The sequence below is a fragment of the Seriola aureovittata genome, chromosome 10 (assembly GCF_021018895.1).
Source record: "Seriola aureovittata isolate HTS-2021-v1 ecotype China chromosome 10, ASM2101889v1, whole genome shotgun sequence".
In the NCBI taxonomy this organism is placed as follows: domain Eukaryota; kingdom Metazoa; phylum Chordata; class Actinopteri; order Carangiformes; family Carangidae; genus Seriola; species Seriola aureovittata.
This window is the reverse complement of record NC_079373.1, coordinates 26,916,900-26,937,133: the sequence shown is the minus strand read 5'-3', so window position 1 is coordinate 26,937,133 and position 20,234 is coordinate 26,916,900. Positions and strand designations below refer to the sequence as shown.

The following is a 20,234-nucleotide window of genomic DNA, read 5'->3' as shown; positions in this document are numbered from 1 at the left end:
AAGGACTAAAGTTCTGGAGGATTGAGGGCGTGGCCTCTTTGAATGACAGGTGGCCCCAAAGCGCCATGCTCCACACACTCCACCTCTTTGTCCATTTTTGGATTAGCTGGGAGTTAGGGGGCGGAGTCAGGCACTGCCAAGATGGCGACGGTGGAGCGGCTCACTCTGAGCTTCAGACACCTGTGGGTGATGTCACAGAGGCGCCGTCCATCTTTATTTACAGTCTGCGGTCAGACCTCAGGAGGGTCTCGCTCCAGACCTCTGAATCTCCACCCACATCTCAAACAGGTGTGGTGTGGTGCTTAATGACAGCTGGACCAATCAGAGTTTTGTATGCTGGGTCTTCCGCTGCCTGTGACCAAACAAAAATGTGGCTGAGACGCTGCTGTGATTGTCGACTGAGAGAAATAGAAACTCTAAAAACGTACATTTGCTCATTTGTTATGAAAACGATGGGACCGACGCGTCAGACGCTGCTGATTGATTCGGGCGAAATAGCTCCCAACAGCTAACAGCTAACACGATGACAGAGTGAGGGATGATTGAAAATGAAAAAGCAATTCAGCCTGATTATGAAAGGAAGGACGCTTGACAGGGAGGAGGAGAAGGAGCGACAAAGCTTCTGTGGACCAGCTCTGTGGTCGTCCACATGTGCTCATGACCGTCCTCCATTCACCAGAGCTGCACCGTCCCCGTACACTGATGAGTATGAGCTCCATGTTCTTGGCAGTGAGGTGTTGTCTCTCGTCAAAATTTCGGGACACAGTCCCTAGTGTCACATCACAGGTAGTGCTGCCAGCGTTATTTGTTTTAGGTGTATGGGAGATTTGATTAGCGCTAAGCCTCATGGCAGCACCACCCACTAACAGGACGTAAATACAGCGTTAAACGCCTTGGTTGTCAAACAGTAAGAAAAGGATGCACGAGTTAACGTCACTGAACCCCCCGTGAGCTCGACTCATTTCATTCAGTTCACTTCAACGCAAAACACACAGGACTGAATTCTTGGAAATAAGATTTTAAGTTGGCCAGAAGAGAGATTATAAAAAGCAGAATGATTATAGCCTAATTAGCATGGTTAATAAATGTACTTTAGTATTTCTGAATGTGAGTCAACAAACAAAATACTACAGGACACTATAGGTAATATTATAGGAGCGGTTCATGCCCATTAAACATAATAAAATCATGAGACGATGCATCAATGTAGAAAATGAAAAATAATGTACCTCATCCACCTGAAGGTGTAGCTGCAGCTGAACCTGGGGCACCCTCTATTTCCTGCAGCTACACTTTCCCTACAGATTTGTGTTTTGTAAAGCAAAACGCAGCAAATGAATAATTTACATATCACCAACCACATTTTTTCAAGAGCACAGAAAGACTCTCAGAAGAATTGATCAGCAGAGTTTGGAAAAACTTCTCAGACTCCAGACGAGTTTTTAATCATTCAACATGTGGCTGTCCAGCATCGAGTGAACGAGAGCTGTTGTTTCTTAAAGCTCCTCCAGTGTAAAGGTCTGTGTCCATGTGTAGTGTGATTATAGATCAGCTCTAGCTTCTATATTAATACTGTGAAAGTATCAAAGCCTCAGTCCACAGAGAAATGCACACAGCCTGTATTCAGAAACTGAGCCTTAAAACCAGCCGTCAGGACTTCTGGAACTTTGTGATGTCACAACAAAGCAGTCACCAAGCCCCGCCCACCTGGACCCACCATCCAAACCTTGCAGGATTTGGTTTCTCTGAGTGTTTTCACCTGAAATCTGCTTTATTTTTATTGGATCACTCACAAAACAGTCAGCCAATCAGAAGAGAGGATCAGGGCCTCCTCTCTTCTGATTGGCTCACCGACCTGTTGTTACTAGAGCTGCAGAGAGAAGCCTGAGAGAGGAGATGTAAAACTACACTGAGATGGTTTTTATATCTTCTGATGAATCAACACTTCAAATAAAACACAGAAGAAGAAGAAAACATGGAGCTTTAATGACAGTTTTAATGATACTTCAGCTTTTAGTGTTGCAGTCGGTTGAGTAAGGTGGTGAATCACAGATGAAAGAGGTTGTGATTGATTCCTGTCAGAGCTCCATCACACACCAGAGACCAGAGAAGCTCACCGCCGCCTTATCTGTGGTTTTTAAGGCACGTGTTAAAACGTCATACATGATACCATCAGGGACCGATGGGAGGAAATGAATGACGAGTGACTGGGGCCTTAGACTTCATTTGAATGCACAGTCAGACTCTGGCTTTCTTATCCACAGCTCACTGCATCACGCTTGTATGATTTTTATTTGCTTGTGTTTTCCTGTTTGGCTTTTTAATGCTTATTGCCATATATATGTGTTTATTGCTCCTCAGGTCCCCCAGGAACCCCCAGCAGAAGATCATCAAGCGGGTCATCGGCCTGGAGGGAGACTTCATCAGGTAGGAAGCGGCCGTCCTCGCCCGGCGGTGACAAATCACTGAAATCTAACCGAGCCACTCCGACTAATACTGATAAAGGAACTAATGTGTTTTATATTGTAATAAACTTCTGGTGTGCTGAGGCTGATGTGACACAGCGGCCTGTTAGTCGGGGGAAAAAAGGCGCAGCTGTCTCACGTCTAATCGTATCAGCCTGCAGTCAAGAGGTTCACTCCATCACGCTGATTTCTAATCAGATTAACTGGCATCACCTTGTGGCAAAAGTAAATCACTGCTCAGCCGCGGCACAAACACAAGCCGGTCACTGAGGTTAGAAACATGGGGGATTTAGAGACTGTATAGTTTTACTCTCAAGCACAAAGAAACAACCTGTATTTGCAGTTTCTGGCAGGATGTCTTCATTTTTAGTCGTTGGGATTTACTGGATAGAAAAAATAAAATTCCCTCTTGTTGCAGAAAAACATACAGTTGCTGTTTTGCAGTTGGAGGAGATCACGCAACAAACTGCAACGTCAAGGAACAAAAGAAACAACAACAAATGTTGCTAAATGTTAAATGAATAGCAGATGGAGGCTCAGGCTTTGAGATAAAAGTTTTTAATTAACTTTATACTGTGAGAAGCGTTTACAGCATCATCCACACACTCACGCATTGTTTAGGCCACCTGAGGAACTTTGGAGTGGAAATGTTGAATTTGTTGACAAACAGCTGCTTATTTCCACGTCCACCGGTCACAGATCAACATGTGGAGTCATGTTTGTTTCAGCTGATGAATCCTCGGCCCAGGGTTCCCGCTCTTTTGGCTCCGTGTTTGGTCTCCACCAGTTCTCAGTTTAACCCATTAAGACCCAAGTGGAAAGAACTCGTGTAGTGAATGATTATGTCGTTTTTAAGAAACGTGACTGATGAAGTTCTTGTGATTTGCTGAAATTCAGGTCAGGAAGGTGAAATCCATCATGGGAAACATATTTTGTTTGTTTTTCGGGGCAAAAAAGCTTTTTAAAGTCTCGGTTTGAACAGTGTCTGATGACCTGAGGGGAGCGATACCGAAGCTGAGCACCACACTTCCCTGGATGAAAACAACAAAACTGGCTAAGGAGATTCAAATACTGATTTGCTGCTAACAGGCTAAACAGCTAGTTAAGGCTCAGGGTGAGAGACATGTCGGAGGAGGAGGAGGAGGAGGAGGAGCCAGTATCACCACTAGCTAGAGGTAAAGATTCACCTGATGCAGCGCTGTCACTAAAACCTTTATTTTTCATCTTCCGCAGCAGATAAACCAGGAAATAATAAAACGCTTGAGACCTTAAACAGTTGGTTTTTATTATAAATAATTGCCTTTACCCTAATGTTCATCTACGTTTAAAAAGAAATCAATAAATCAAACCGAGACTGTTGACAAATGTGCTTGTTTTTCCAGCCATATCCGCTTTTAAAGGCAAAGGCAGTGATTTACAATAAAAGTCAAAGGTTTAAGGTCTCAGATGTTTTTTATTTCATGTTTCTCTGTGATTCAGTGGCTGAGGAATAAAGGTTTTTAGAGAACGTCAAGTTCTTTCAGAAAGCCCTCAGGTTTTCGGAGAGAGACTCGGGTCTTCATGTGTTCAGGTCGTCATCATATAATCGTCTCTCACTGTTTCCTTTAATGAATAAAAGTGGTTTAAGAATCACAGAGTACCAGTTATTGTCAGCGTGAGTCCAGTTCAGTCAGTCAGGAGATAACTAATAAAGTTTTGATGAATTTAACAAGACTTTTATTCCAATAACCGACTAATAACCTTAATGAATAATGCACTAAATGCATTAAAAATCTCTGGTAGCTCCATGAATCAAAGCATGAATAAATCTCTTCTGATTTTCTTCTGACTTTGTAAAGTAATGATCTCTGTTTAATGAAAGATAACTCTTTCAATAATAGGAAGTTGAAGATATTCGAAACATAAAATAGTGGAAAAGTATAAAGTATAACATTTTATAGACATATTCATTTATTATATCTCGTCACTGATTTACGTAAAACTTAACTATCTTTGTTTAGTTACTTTAAAAATATTTAATTTTTGGCATTAATTGTCCTCCATATTGTTAACCATCCTTATCAAGCGACCAGCTCATCAAGGAACCAATCACAGCGCTCGACCTCGTCAGCATCCTTCAGATACCTTTACAAAACAACCTCCTCCACCTGTCGTAGCCTCCGCTGTCAGAAGCTCCATCATCATTCCCGCAGCGAGAGCGATGATTACATCCTCCGACATCAGCGGCGTTATTGGTTCTGTCAGGTCCAGAGGACGTTACAAGTCACTGTGACGAGACACTAAAGGAGAGACTCAGCCTGACTGACAGCAGATCCTCACCAGCCAATCACTGTGGCAGGTGTCTAATGGACAGGTGAGGCGCGCCCTCTACATCCTTAAAACCGCATTCATGCCTCAGATTTAGATTTAAAGGGAAACTCCCGCCTGAGCCCGTGTCTCCAGATGTTGGGGAGTGTCACTGCATCTGCGAGAGAGTAGTGAAAAGCTTTTAGTGTCTCCGGAGGGAGATGAAGTCTGATGAAGACTCATGAATGTTGATGCAGTGATTATACAGTAAACCATCATCATCATCATCATCATCATCACGCCCCAACATGTCCCCTACAAGACACATTGATGCTTGAAATGCTGAGATCAGATCATATGATAATGTTTTTTAATCATCAGCTCTTCATGATCTTTTACACTGTAAATTATCATTCGGGAATTTAGTGGAATCAACTCTTTTTTTCCTCATTAACTTGATGTAAATACATTCATTTGATTCATGTGAGCAATGTGTGACTGTGAGTCTCAGCTGTTCTGTTGTTTTTGTTTCTGAGACGACTTTCAGACGCCGTCATCTACAAGATGCGTGACTTTGTTCCATTAATAATTGTGGTTCCTCTGCACGGCTGAGAAAACAGGCAGATCTGAAGTGGCCAATCGCTGCCGGCACAGTGTGTCATGTTGTGCCAGGAGGGTGAACACATTACAACAAAAAAAGGGGGGATGGATGGTGGGATTTGGTGCAGAACACCATGAAACCAACATGTCAAACTGCTGAGAGCGCAGTGGCAGCCATTCAGCTCTTAAGTCAGGCTGAAGTCTGGAACTGGAAACGAGAGCGAACGAATCCTGCAGGAAACTGATCAATCATAGTAAAACACCATCGGACACATCAGGTGACCCAACACTGTCGAGCCGCTCTGAAGATTAGGAACATTGTCGAGACGCTGAAGTCCAAAACTCGTCATAGAATAAACTAGAATTGACTAAAGGCCCAACGATCGGTCAGTGTTCCCGTCTCCACGGTGATGGCTCTGCAGGATCGTTGCAGACATTGTGTTGTATGTTCAGCTGCCAGTTTATTATGTTCACACTAAAACTGATGCAGCGTAATACAACAGTCCTGTAATAAATCTTCCTTCAAGAAGGTTATAATGTTCAGTCTTTATCTAAACTGTGTCATATCATTAATACATTTTTAAACTTCCAATTATCTGTTAGTATTGGCCTCATCGATCCGGTATCGGTCACGTCCCCGACCTCCGGGTTTTCTAAACGACTTTTAGAAAATAGAATTTTAGTGATGTTTTCTGCCAAAAATAAATCAGAAACTAATTTATAATGAAAAGAAATCCAACATTCAAGTAGCTTGCAAACTGTGTAGAAATATCAGATCTTAGCTGGTTGCAGCGACGCAGCAGACACGCAGCCAGCGTACTCGTACCAGATCATACAACGTAACACAGTGGGTTCCCGGCGTCACAGTGAAAACTAAAACCTGGGATCAGTTCATCATTTAGTAACATGACTCAGACTCAAACACTCCTTCATGCTGACACAGAAAACCTCTTCTGTCTTAATTTGTTTAATCTCAGACGCAACGTTTTACAAATGTTGGAGCTCTGTGTTTCACCGCTGGATGTTTCTCCTCGGTGTGAAAATGAAGATTTTTCTTTCACAGGAGCATTTTAACTTTTCAGGCTCAGCGCTGGCTTGAAAATTGCACTTGAATTTGCATCTGAACTGGCATTAAGAACACATTAAGGTTAGGTTGCAGATAGCTATTTTTATTCTTCAGTCTGAGTGCATTGGATAGCAGGGACTGTGTGTGTGTGTGTGTGTGTGTGTGTGTGTGTGTGTGTGTGTGTGTGTGTATGTGTGTGTATGTGTGTGTGTGTGTGTGTGAGTCATGCTCCTCTCCCTGGATTTTCTTCAGGAGGAGGTGGGAGCTGTTCTCAGCGCCGTTACACTGCGTTCTCCTGAGGAAATGAGCTCCACAGCTCAGATAATGAGACGCAGCAGGAGAACAGAGCGGGCCGGGCTGCTGGTTCTGATACAGCAACTTCTCAAAACTCACCGTCTGATTGTTGGACTGCATTTTATTTATTACAGAGACCACTGTGTCCCCAGTCTGCCTCTCTCTGCCCATTAGCATTGCAGTTTTTTTTTTAACTTTTTAATCAGGAGCCTCAGAACATGAAGCTTTGGCACAGACTCTCAAACTAGCAAACTTCTACTGATGTCGTAATATTGTGGCTGATGCGATGGTGTAATAATTTGGAATAATTCATGAGGTTATTAGTCATAAATCATCAGATTTTGGTCCTTAGTGAACCGTGGCTGTTACGGCCTCCCTAACAAAACTACAGGCTCCAACCGGAGACCGGATGCATAAACAGACGCCAGACAGAGATGCAAAAATGTATTTTAAACACAGCAAAAATGTAAAGTACTCAACAAAACCAAAACCGATTAAACTAGCGGTGATCTCCAACCTGACAACTAAAATAAGAAAGTAAAACAACAACACCCCGGCACTCTGACTCATGCTGGAGAACGAGGATCAGGTTGGGAGGAGGTTCCCGAGCACTTGACAGATACACGGCAAAATGTGACTTTTGAAGTTAAAACCATTGAAGAACGTCCCAGAAGGTTCATCACTTCTGGCCACGGGTTGGATTTCAACCCACGACCACGCTGGTGTTGCTGGAAACACTTCCTGTTTGTGTTGTAGGACTGAATTTGCAGCCGTGTGTTTGTTTACTTTCAGGTTTAGTTTTTTTGCAGCGCATGTGTCGTCAGATTGATGAAGATTGTTTGTGTATCTGTTTCTCTGAAGTTGCGTTGCGTCGACCTCTCCGGGCTCTGACCGCATCAGTGTTTCCAAAAATACATTTCAGTTCAAACTTTGCTCTGTGTTGAACTTGTAAAAGACTTCAAGGCCAAATTTGAGCCTCTGAAGTCGCAGCTTTCAGCAGCACCTTATTCTCAAATGTTTTTTAAGAGTGAGTCATCAGCCAAACATTTAGAAAACACAAAACAAAAGCCGCCTCAAGGGTCGATCCTGAACCCTGTTTTTGAAGGAGAAATTGAGCTCTTGTTTGAGTGAAAATCTGCTGGGGCCAGATCAACTTTAAAATCCCTTATTATGTTACACATACATTGTATTTTCCCACAAAAAAGATTCAGATGAAAGGCTGTCAAAAAGTGCAGAATGTGAACTATCAATATATTAGTAATAAAAACAGTTTCAATCGCTTTAAATCTCCACGTTTAATGTCTCATATTTCCCCGTAATTTGCAAAATCATAGGACGGACCACGTTAATAAATTTAAAATAAAGTTCTTAAACCCTTAAATCTCTGAGGATGAAGAACAGAAGCAACAATTATTGACTGATGTTCTTGTTTTTAAACTCTAACATCACAGTCAGCTAATTAAAATACAGTAGGAGGATAAAACAAACAGCAGTGCCTGTTGTCTGCCTTTAATCCCCCTCTCGCCGGTTTGTTGTGTTCGCTGCTCGTCACTTCTGAAGCCGGTCGTGTTCTTTGTTTATCACTGATATCAGAGAACGCTGTGTGACAATAGATTACAGCTTCCTGTTAAGTTTTTACCAACAAGTCTGACAAACTAAATGATAACATGTTTGTTATTGTCGTCCTCTCCTCCTTTCTGATCTGACCTGATGTGTGTGGACTGAGGAGAGGGTTGTACCGACGCACGATGACCTCGGTGATGGACGATCATCAGAGCGATGGCTGAGGCGATATTTGGCTTGTTTTCCCATTAACGTAGTAACTTATTATCATTATTTGGTAAAAACACTGAGAGAAACCAAATCCTGCAAGGTTTGGATGGTGGGTCCAGGTGGGCGGGGCTTGGTGACTGCTTTGTTGTGACATCACAAAGTTCCAGAAGTCCTGACCGGAGGACTTCATCACTCATCAGAAATCATGGGATGTGTTTTGCTTTGTTCTCTAATGACGCACTATAAATGAAACCTACAAAGACGTTCCCCTTTGGCCACACCCCACTTGGTGACATCACAGCTGCTGCTTTTATTTCACAGAAGAAAGAAAGAAGAATCTCCAGCTGTGAAATCAGTGCACGGGCGAAACAACGACATTGTTCAAGTCAAAGAAGAAGAGTAACAACAGTTTCCTTGTGTGTGTGACTCACTGCTGAATCAGTCTTTATCTGAGTCTGTGTCTTGAGACAGCTGGACTATTCTTGGTCCTGTCTTCACATCATCGTGGACCCGCACCTGTCAATCATCTTGACGAGCTGTCATCTCTCCTGAAGCTGAAGGCGGCGGAGACAAGCAGCACAATTAAAAACGCCGCCGCCTCACTGGTTTCCATCACTCCTTCCTTTCACCTGAGATCACGACACGTGACGAACAGTCCGACGCTTCCCGGTTAACTTACGGCAAATATCATCAACGTTTGATTCATCACTTCCACTGTGGGAGTTTGTGACAAGCATCAGAGCTAACAGAAGACTCAAAGGCTCCATTCACCAAATTTACAAAATAAAATATAAAAACATCTCACTTTCGTCTGGTCGTGTGTAACCATGGAGATAGTTTGGTTTTATTCCTCCATGTTTTTCTTTCGTACCCGTTAATGTTTGAGATTGATTTGGTCTTGAGATAACGGGATAAAAACATATTTGTGAGTTTGGCCTTCCTGGGCTTCCGTACTTCATGAACCGAATCATTAACAAAGTAATAGAATTATAAATGATTCAAATTAACAGGAAACTTTACGGCTTATTTTCACGTGTCTTCAAAATGATCCGTTGATGACTCAGACAACTGCAGTAGTTTAAGAATCCCGTCCACAGTATTGTCTCGGGATTAATCAATCAATCAGTCAGACTTTATTTCATATATACTTTGCACTGAGGAAACACTGAAGACTGGAAAGCAAAGATAAAGACAGAATAATAAAGATAAAATGATCAAATATTAAAACATAGGACATGCGTTACGGTGAATCAAACCATAAATGAAAAGTAAGATTAAATTAAGACAAATACGTAAAGATGAAATAATAAAATTCTAAAAGACAGGAAATGTTTGGAAGAGAATAAAAATAAATAAAAGTTGGGCATTAAAAGGAAACCTGAAAATAATTCTCGGCCTCCGTAATAAAGAGTTTTGTTCATTCTCAAAGATTAAAACACACAGGAGGAAAATTGTTTATAAATTAATTTACTATCATTATTTCTTGGGCTGAAAAACGTCACATTTAATGACACTGAGAAACAGAATTATCTTATATTTAACTTAAAAAATAATAATGCTAATCTGCACCTCAGGCCTGTAAACTCCCCGAGGACGTGTCCTCTGTAGATGTGTGCAGATGTTAACATCATGCACATGATGCATCACAACAGATCATCCAGCGAAGTGACACGAAGGGAACACAGTCGCTGTGACACACACACACACACACACACACACACACACACACACACACACACACAGTGAACCAGTAAACACACCAGCTCCACAGTCGGACCCTGCAGCAGCGCCACGGAGGCTGAGAGGAAGTGGCAGGGCATCAGAGCGCTCTCAGTATCATAACACGCCGTCAACATGTGATTCATCCCGGCAGCTGTTTGTGTCGGTGCCACCGTGTAAATTACAGGTCACCGTCTGGGGAGGGGATGAATAATTAACAGGCTTGTGATGGGTTCCCCCGGCGGAGAGGCGGCGCTGACGACGCTGGCTGTCGGCTGGTGTCGTCTCAAACGGGCCAGGTCGACATAAATCACAGCAGAGGTGATAATCCGGCCACAGAGCGGGGACAGCCTCGCAGGCTCGTCTCCCGTCGTCGCTGTCGGGCCACAGGAAACTAAGCGGTGAAGGAGCATCAGCAGTGAACTGATGGTGATGCAGAAATAAAGGTCATTAGTCCGTTAAACCTTAACACCGGTTTCCCTCCAGCAGCAGCAAACAGTCGCTGCTGCTCCTCACTGAAATGTCACACCTGGCGAACTGAAGACGGGGCTCCGTCACTATTTTAGAAGTGAACTTAATGTGCAGTCGGACCAGTGAACGCAGCACGCAGATAATGTTGGCAATTTATCAAAATTGACGAACCTGGCAGTCTGCTCAGAACAAAACTCAATCTGCCGTCTTCTCACAGGCAGAGAAATTGCGACACATTTGTCTTTCATTGCTGCAGGATGTGGAGGCGGCTCCACCTGCACCTGTCTGAACCCCACAGCCTCCTTCACTGACCCTCCGACTCTGACTCATCTGTAAATGGATGTTGGTGTCGAGCGGTTGTTTTATGACTTGATAGCTTTGTTTTATCTCTGAAGTCTGTTCTCTTGTTCGACGCAGCTGGTTTGAAACATGGAAATTAATAAAGCAGGAAATGACTTTAGATAAACACAGCAGGCGAATGTGTTTCAATCAACAGGTGATATTCTCCAGTGTGTGTGTTGCTGTTTGCACAGTGTGGGGACTATGTTTTTATTTTAATTACATAAGAATATAAGATAAAATAGACCTAAGAAAAATCAGGTGTAACCTGACTCAGTACGCCACCCAGGTCTCGGTCCTGGCCATGGTTATCTCCCAGAATGCAACCGCTCACTAATGCTGCAGGAATGTGGTCTGGCATCATCACCATCCCTGCACACAAGACGGTATCAACCCAGATGGTGGAACCAGGCAGATGTTCTTTGACCTGTAACGCTGGGTTGCGTTGGTATTTTCAGAATCATGTAACGTTACAGGGCAGAGCTACACGAACGCTGCATTACCATGAATCGAACCAACAACCTTCTGATTAGTGGGCGACACAGCCGCCCGGTCTCACAAGTTCAGGGTTAGGGGAAGTTCCAGCATTACAGGTTCGAAAAGAGCGATTTGTTATTGCGGGCATGTTAGCATGCTAATGTTAGCATTTAGCTCAAAGCTCCATTGCACCTAAGTTACGATGGTATGAACCAGAAGAAGCAGCACATTTAAAAACAAATGTTCAAAACTTTTACTTGATAAATAACTTTAATTTTAATTAATCAACTATCAAAACAACTGTTGAGTTATTTTCTGTTGACAAATTAATTAATTAAGCACTAATAAGCAGCATTAGTACATGTATCTTAGTGATTCCAGACGCAGCTGAACTTCTGACCTCATACTGTACATCACGTGTGTTCAGGGATTCATACATGATGAAATCCAGTCACCTGTATGTTCCACGTACTCAGCCCACATATTTCCCTCCAATTAAACTGAGCTGTGTGTCAGGTAATGTCAGAAACCGTAGTTCAAACACGCCGTCGCCCTGTCAGGACTTAACGCTGAGCTATCGACAGCTTCAGTCCAAACACATTATGTCGTTACTCGTCTTAATCTGGCGTGTGGTGCTGTCAGCCGCTGTCGACCGCCGCCTCATTACACTCCTCTCAACCTCGGCTGCTGATAACACCCATGGAAGGACGTGTGTGTGTGTGTGTGTGTGTGTGTGTGTGTGTGTGTGTGTGTGTGTTCAGGAGAAACATGTTTAACTCCACTCAGCGAAACGTCCCCCTCCTTGTCTCAGTGACGCGCTCCAACCTCTTGTTCAGAAGTGGCCCAGATTCAGAACAAACACTCGTGTTCAGGCCACAATGACGAGACAATTTGTTGCATCTGGAGGGTTTTTGAAGCGTCTGTGACATCACTGCGTGTCCTTGCGTTATTTTGGTACGTATGAGTGTGTCTGCTGACTGTCTGACTCAGATTAGTCTGTGGAGACAATGAAGACTTTCAGAAACAGAAGAGTGACTGGATTCACCCTACAGGGCCTCATCCTGGTTGTTTTTGCAGTTAAAAGATCATCGGAATAAATAAAGTTTGATTCAAATTAAATTTAAGTGAGACTTTTGGCTTTAAGTGCAACGCCGAGAACAAACTGCGTTCGTTGCATGTGTGTCTCTGTTGCGCTGCTGATACCACCAGCTCTATCTCTTTACATACACTTTACAGGTTACTCCACTTTTGGATTTCTTTTCATTATTAATTAATTTTTGATTTTTTTTTGACAGAAAATGTCACTAAAATGTCTCTGTCACGTGCAGCTGCTACAATGGTTAAAAACATTATTATAAATATTTATATTTGTTCATGTCAGTGTCATGTTGAGATTCAGAGAGGTTCCCACTGTCATCAGGCTATACAACAACTCCGCAAAAGGAAGTGGACTAATCTAATTATTATTGTTCATTTATTATTAACTGTTATTATTATTATCACCAATGAGCTAATGGACATATGACTTTCCCCTAGGGCATAAATAAAGTATATATCTATCTAGACATAGAAACTGTCTTTTCTCTGTCTATTTTTGCCAGAAGATGTGTCATGTGTGAAAAATAGGCGAGACGCAGAATCTATAGGTCACGCGACGCAGCATTAAAAACCAAGATGTTCCGCAGCCGCCACGCACACGCTGTGCAGCCAGTGTGATGCCAGCCTCACTGTTATTACAATTTTTACCTTATTTTACGATTATTAAGATAATACTTCGTACAGAATCAGGGCTTCATCTTACACCCTGTGCAAAGCAGTTTTACTTTATTTATTTTCCTGTCCAGCACCCATGTATCTGTGCACCCATGGGCGTGTTGGTCTTAAAGAGGTGTGTTCAGGCACATTGTTGGCGCATTGATATCTTGAAGCAGATATCTGCTATCTTGCTTTCTTTAGTTGCAGTACCACAGTTGATCTGTCACCGTGTCCAGGTCCAGTAATGAGACTTTTAATTTTCTCTTCATTAATCAGTCTGATGTTGTGTTTGTTTTAGCTGTTTGAGCACGGAGATGATCACAGAAACTGCAGAGGCAGTTCATGTTTTTAATGTCCATTTAAGAAGAAAATGTAATGATAAAAGAATTATCAGTTCAATTTAACAACAACCTAAACAGCTGTATCAGCTCCTCCGACTCAGGAAGGTAATTGCCTCCATTTTTAATCCATCAACTGTGTAAAAAATATCGTCGTTAGTTTAATCACTTCAGATTTCGTACTCAGCTTCACATGTAGAAAAACACTTCCATGTGACATGTATTATTTCCACCGTGATGAAATAATTGTGAGGTTGAATCCAGTCCACACTGTTCACCATTATCATGCCTGTCATTATTAAAGGCTTTTAACATAATTATGCTACTTATAAAACTTGTATTTGTTCTACCTCAGAAAACCTGAGGAACTCCTCTGTCCTCACCTTCTGTCTGGTCCACTTTGCTGCTTGGATGATTTTGTCCTGCAGTTACACAAATATGGATTTATGAGATTTCAGCATCAGTCCATTTTGAATGTACCCAGAAGTGCAGATCACTCTTGGCCATTTTCTGATACGAGCTCACCACTCGCCAGGTCAAAGTGACACGGAGCAAATTCATTTCAGACACTGCGACTGCACTTTAACTGAAGCTCTGTGGCTCGTACGGGACTCAGTCAGTGGAGTTTGAAGTGCTGTAATGCAGCACCCAGATATATAATTTCTCCCAAGCACTAAATTGCGATTATTAAGATGCATCATATTTTGAAAGCTTTTTCAAATTCTGCTCAGAGGCATCCGACATACGCCAGTAAGAGACGGACTGAGGGAGCGACTGGGGCAGATCCGTCGCTGCTTCTGCTAATTTCACAGTGGAGATAACATCAAGGTCACATCTCCTCGCCGAGCTCTGAAAGGAATTCTGCCACACGGAGAAAGAAAAATTGCTAATTAAGGTAGACGTATGTGAAGTAGGTTAATGGAGAAAAGGTTCATCAGAAAAAATTACAGCTCTTCATCACAAAATAACTGCCAGGATGAATTTTAAAAGCCACAGGCTGATGATTTTCCCTCCGGTTCATTCTTCACTTGAACACACTGAACCTGGTTAAAAAAAAGACTAAATATAGAAAAGTCTGTCGTTCTTGCTTCTGGGCCAATTTACAATAAATCTACCCTTATAAAGGATTTATAAATGGCTTATAATTAGTTATTAAATCAACTGTTAACACTTTATTAATCATTATAAACAAGTTATAAAACAGTTTTCATACATTGATGCAGGCTCACTCTTCAGCAAGATCAAGTTAATGCGTACATCCTCTGGATGTATGAACATATACGTTTCTAACATATATGAAATACCCATAGTAAAATTTGTATATGTGTATATATATAAAAAATATCTATGTGATTAATTTTTACATAGGACGCTTATGTTTTCTATGTCAAAAAAAAATTATGTGTTAACATGATATATTTAATTTATTTATACAAGTTTATTAAAACGACATACATGTTAAAAAATGTATGTGTTTATATATGTTTTTCTTACTGTCTCAGACTTTTGGACTTTACTGTTATAGAAATAAAAACAATATAGAAATACATACATAAATGTATATATTCGTATAGGCTAGATATATATTACAATATATGAAATTGTTCCAATTTCTAATAAGTTTCATATATAATTTTACATATATGTACATATAAAATATATAATATATTACATTTGCGTATGGGTTCATATTCGTTTTTTCTGTGGTGCAGCAGGGAATTTGTGTCATATAGACTCATATAGACCTTTTTTTTTATTCCTACAAAAAGGTTCAAGCTTGTTTTTGTTTTGTTTTTCTATTTTTTGTGAGTCAGTAAATTCAGCTCAGAATCAATATTTATGTATCCAAGCGCCTCCTCAGTCAGCCGGCCTCCCGGAGCGGCACGGGGAACCGCCGACAAATTTCCATTTAAAAAGTCACTGAAGTTATAATTCACAATGTTCCCGTTGCTAAGTGATAAATCAGAGCCGGGACAGGCCCATAACAGTCCAGAGGGAAGATGAAGGGCGCTGGTGCTTCTCCTCATAAACATGACAACCTGATTGAGGAAGGATGAGATGAACGCCACCACCACCTCCTCCTCCTCTTCCTCCAACCTTATTAGTCTCAATGTGTCCGCGGATCAGATCTTTGTTTGAGTGATAAGGCGGCGGCAGGAAGTGACGCCGGAGGGATGATTTTAGAGGCTGATGATTAATGATAATGAAATGAAAGCGATAATTGTGCCGGAGATTTGCTCTTCCATCAACAAAGGACCTCAACCCACAATTTTTTCCCCTGAATTTTGGTCTTTTCTTTCTCTTGTCAGTGGTAATGAAGCAATTATTCATCCCATCTGGAAACTAAACATCTGTCTCTCACTGAAGGTCAATCTCACATTTTCTCTCCTGCTGCTGTTTGTTTTGCAGAAGCTGTTAATATTAAAAACATAATGGGGAAAGTTAAAGGTTCTTATGTGATTGATTTTTGAAAACTGAAAACACCAGATAAACCTACATTACATTTATTTTAAATGTTAATGATCAACGTTATGATGACGTTGACCACAGTGCATTTAGTTTAGATATTTCTGATCAATATAGTAGTATCCTGACACACCGCTGACCACTTTGTTTAAACACTATTCAATTACAACATTATCACCATAATCACGAATGTCGCTGACTGACTGAGTGATCATAGTTTCACCATTGGTCTGCCGAATGCCACATGGCTGAGTAGGCGTCTCCCCATTGGCCACCTCTTGAGGAGGTCCTTAAGTTTTAAAAGTAAAAGAAGTGCAGAATTATATAGTTGGATTATAATGTACCTGAAATAAATGTTTGTGCTTGTGTTTTTATTTATGTATTTTCTAGCAAAAGCTTCTCAAGACTTTCCAGCATGAGTTATTATTGATATTGTGAAACTCGGCACTGCTCACTGTTGAATTCTGGGATTTGGCTTCGCCGATGGAACAAAAATTGAAATCTGGGATCTTTAAACAAAAACTCCCAGCTGTTCTAACATCATTCGATTTCTCTGCCCAGAAAGAATCTATTGCAAACACTTACATTTCTTTCCTTTTACTTTCTTCTTTCCGTCTCCATCTCTTCAGGACTCTGGGCTACAAGAACCGATTCGTTCGAGTTCCTGACGGTCACTTCTGGATCGAGGGGGATCATCACGGACACAGTCTGGACAGCAACAGCTTCGGACCGGTAAGAACTAAACCCACCGCCATCGCACAATATGGGTCCAACCAACCAATCAATACATTAATTCATAAATGTAATGTACAGATTGATCACATTAGGCTGCCTAACAGACACAGAGCCACTGCATAGTTACACAACAATAAAAAACAATAAAATAATTCTGCTGTGACATCACAACTAAACTGTAAAACTGCAAAAATAAAAATGTGAAAGAATATTTAAAGCTTCACTATGCGCTAGCTTCTGGAAATGAAGCTAGCGCTAACATGAGATCTCTCCTAGCGGCCCCCCGCCCCACCTCCTCATTACGCTCTGCTAAACCCTTCACCTACATCCTCGTCGTGTTTGCCGTCTCCTCTGATGCAGGAGTCTGGAGCTCACTAGCCTGTGAGTTGGCGTCAGTAGCGACGTCCTCCAGCTGAAAGCCTCGGTGCAGGAGGAGTCATACAGACCTGAAGCGAGTTCACGTATTGATCGACCGTTGTCAGCTCCCGGGAGGGAAAATCTCTGCACTGCTGCCAGAGCTGTTCAATGAGACTGAGTCACAGAAGCCTCTGACAGCACCTCTCCACGTTATGTTAGATATGTTCTGGAGCTTATCTCAGATATAAAAAAAAATATATATATATATATATATATATATATATATATACTGTAGCTTTAATTCATGGATTTAAGGTTTTGTCCAAAACATACCCAATACACAAAAACCCACTGCTTATTACATACATTAAAAAATTATCTTAATATGATAGCTCCATGTTTTCTTCTTCTTCTGTGTTATATTTGAAGTGTTGATCCATTAGAAGATATAAAAACCATCTCAGTGTAGTTTCACATCTCCTCTCTCAGGCTTCTCTCTGCAGCTCTAATAACAACAGGTCGGTGAGCCAATCAGAAGAGAGGAGGCTCTGATTGGCTGAAAGTTTTCTGAGTGATCCAATAAAAATAAAGCAGATTTCGGGTAAAAACACTCAGAGAAACCAAATCCTGCAAGGTTTGGATGGTGGGTCCAGGTGGGCGGGGCTTGGTGACTGCTTTGTTGTGACATCACAAAGTTCCAGAAGTCCTGACGGCTGGTTTTAAGGCTCAGTTTCTGAATACAGGCTGTGTGCATTTCTCTGTGGACTGAGGCTTTGATACTTTCACAGTATTAATATAGAAGCTAGAGCTGATCTATAATCACACTACACATGGACATCTGCCTTTAGATTGTATGGGACCTTTAAGGTTTTAATTCTTTCATTTATATGGATGACAGTTTGGTGACATATAAAAGCCAAGAAGGCAAAAGCTGTTGTCTAAGAATCAAACATATTTTGCTGTTAAAGCCTCAGTTAATGACGATCGTGAGGGATGCTCACCCCGTCTTCTCATAGTGAATCCACTGATACATTTTCATGAGAGGTTGCCTTTTTAGAGGAGATAGAAACTCAAGGGGAGGTGGTGTGGCTGTTTACCTGCGCTGTTTTTCAGGCACAGATGAAACTGGTTAGTTACTGTGGCATTTTGTTGAGCAACCCGTCCTGTCTGATCTTCTTTGAAAGTGACATTCATGAATCTGCTGAAATCCCTGATGTTGACTCAGCTCTTGACCACTTTAAGTCCATAACCACGCACCCTTTAAAAAAACAAAAAACAGGGTGCAGAGCAGGTCAAGTCCCTGGTTCTCAGCTCAAATCTCATCCTCGCTGAAAGAGAGAAATAAATCCTGGGCTATTTCAGGTGAACTGGCGAGCCCGGTCACTGGCCGACTCTCAGGTACTTTAGAAACAAATGCACAGCCGCAATAAGGAAGAGTAAAGCTAATTCACTTTTAATTCCCAATTCATATTCACATCCATCAAATCTGTAAATTCTCTTGAACGGAAGTCTTCACCCTCATTTCCTCCTCTCACTTCAGCTGATGGATCCTAGATATCAGATCATAAAGAGACTTGTGTTGCTTTTAATGAATTTTCCAGCTGCTGGCAGCCACTTTGAAGAAAACTTATCCAGGTACCCCTCTGCCCACTCTTGATCCTGACTCTCAGACGTCGCCAGGGCCTCATTTTACGCTACAGCTCCTCTCTTCCAGTGGCGTGGCCAACACCTTACTCATATTATATTTCAAATATTCAGTTGCTGACAGCTACATTACATATATTTTTAACTTTCCTGTCTTATCTGGTACAGTTCCCACAGTTTTGAAGGCTGCATATGTGACTCCACATTTATACTAAACAGTTACAGGCCTTTCTCTAAATTGACGTACCTCGCGAAAATACTTTAATCTCTAGTAAATGACAAACTTAAATCATTTCAGCACTCTCTATTTTAAGTAAACATTAATCTGGTTTTAGAGAAAAGCACAACACTGTTACTGACAGTTCAACTTGGGATAATAGGCAACACTGCGCAGCTCTTTTTATTGATCCTTTCAAAGGTATTCAATACAGCTGATCATGCATTGCTCGTAAAAAAAACTAAAAAACTTAATATTGGTTTTGATGAAGTTGCGTATAATTGGATCCAGAGTTATCTTGTGGACAGACAGCAGTGTGTAGCAATAGGAAGTGTTAAATCTGAATTTGTTCAAATTGCAAAAGGTGTCCCACAAGGTTCAGTCCTAGGACCTCTTCTATTCTGTTCTCTTTATATACAATATTGTTTCTGCTGCAGCTGAATATAATATCAATCTCTATGCTGATGATATTACAATCCTCTGTAGAATCTCTCCAGAGTTGAGGCAGCTTCCATTTTAGATTATAGTGACATTCAGGCATTCTCCTCGCCTGTCTGAGAGGCATGAGTTGCATATGTATTTGTTTATTTAAAAGGCCCTGATTGGAAAGCTGCCTTCATACATTATTTAGTTCATACTCGCTTGGAAGATCTGCTTTTGACTTCTTTGCACCATCCACCTGCAAGTCACCATTAAATATGAATTTGTTGGTCCCTCTTAGTCATTTTAAATCCATAATCTCCAACCTTTTAACTTCTTTTTGTTCCTGCTTTAATTGATCTTATATTTACATTGTTTATTAATTTTGTGTATATGTTTGATTGTTTTTCTTTAATTATTTTATATCAGTTTGACAAGTTTAAATAAAGACGTAAATGAGCTTAAGCCTCAAAATAACAACTGTCAAAGACCCTATGAGCAAAGCATTAAACCTGAAAAACTGATGGATTCCACTGATGGAAAACCACGTTTGTATGGAAGAGATGGAATGAAAAGCCTAGTGAAAATCCATGGATAAATAAATCCAAACCGTGTGTGTGTGTGTGTGTGTGTGTGTGTGTGTTATGTCATAGGTCAGGGTTTTATCTGTCCAATCTGATGCTGAACCAGGTTTACCCACAACCCCCTTTGGCTGAAGCGGAGATTTACAGCATCCTGAAGGAAACTGATGTGACAGATGATGCGTCTTGTGTGTGTGTGTGTGTGTGTGTGTGTGTGTGTGTGTTGCCTTT

The 20,234-nt window shown here is 41.4% G+C and overlaps 1 protein-coding gene across 1 annotated transcript in view; it reads left to right on the top strand.

Annotated features, from left to right (window-relative positions):
• immp2l (inner mitochondrial membrane peptidase subunit 2) overlaps positions 1-20,234 on the top strand; it is a 132,508-nt gene that overhangs the window by 105,156 nt on the left and 7,118 nt on the right. The window contains exons 4-5 of the mRNA XM_056387103.1: positions 2,362-2,427; positions 16,679-16,781. Coding sequence (XP_056243078.1) covers positions 2,362-2,427; positions 16,679-16,781 — 169 coding nt within the window. The remainder of the gene's footprint in view (positions 1-2,361; positions 2,428-16,678; positions 16,782-20,234) is intronic.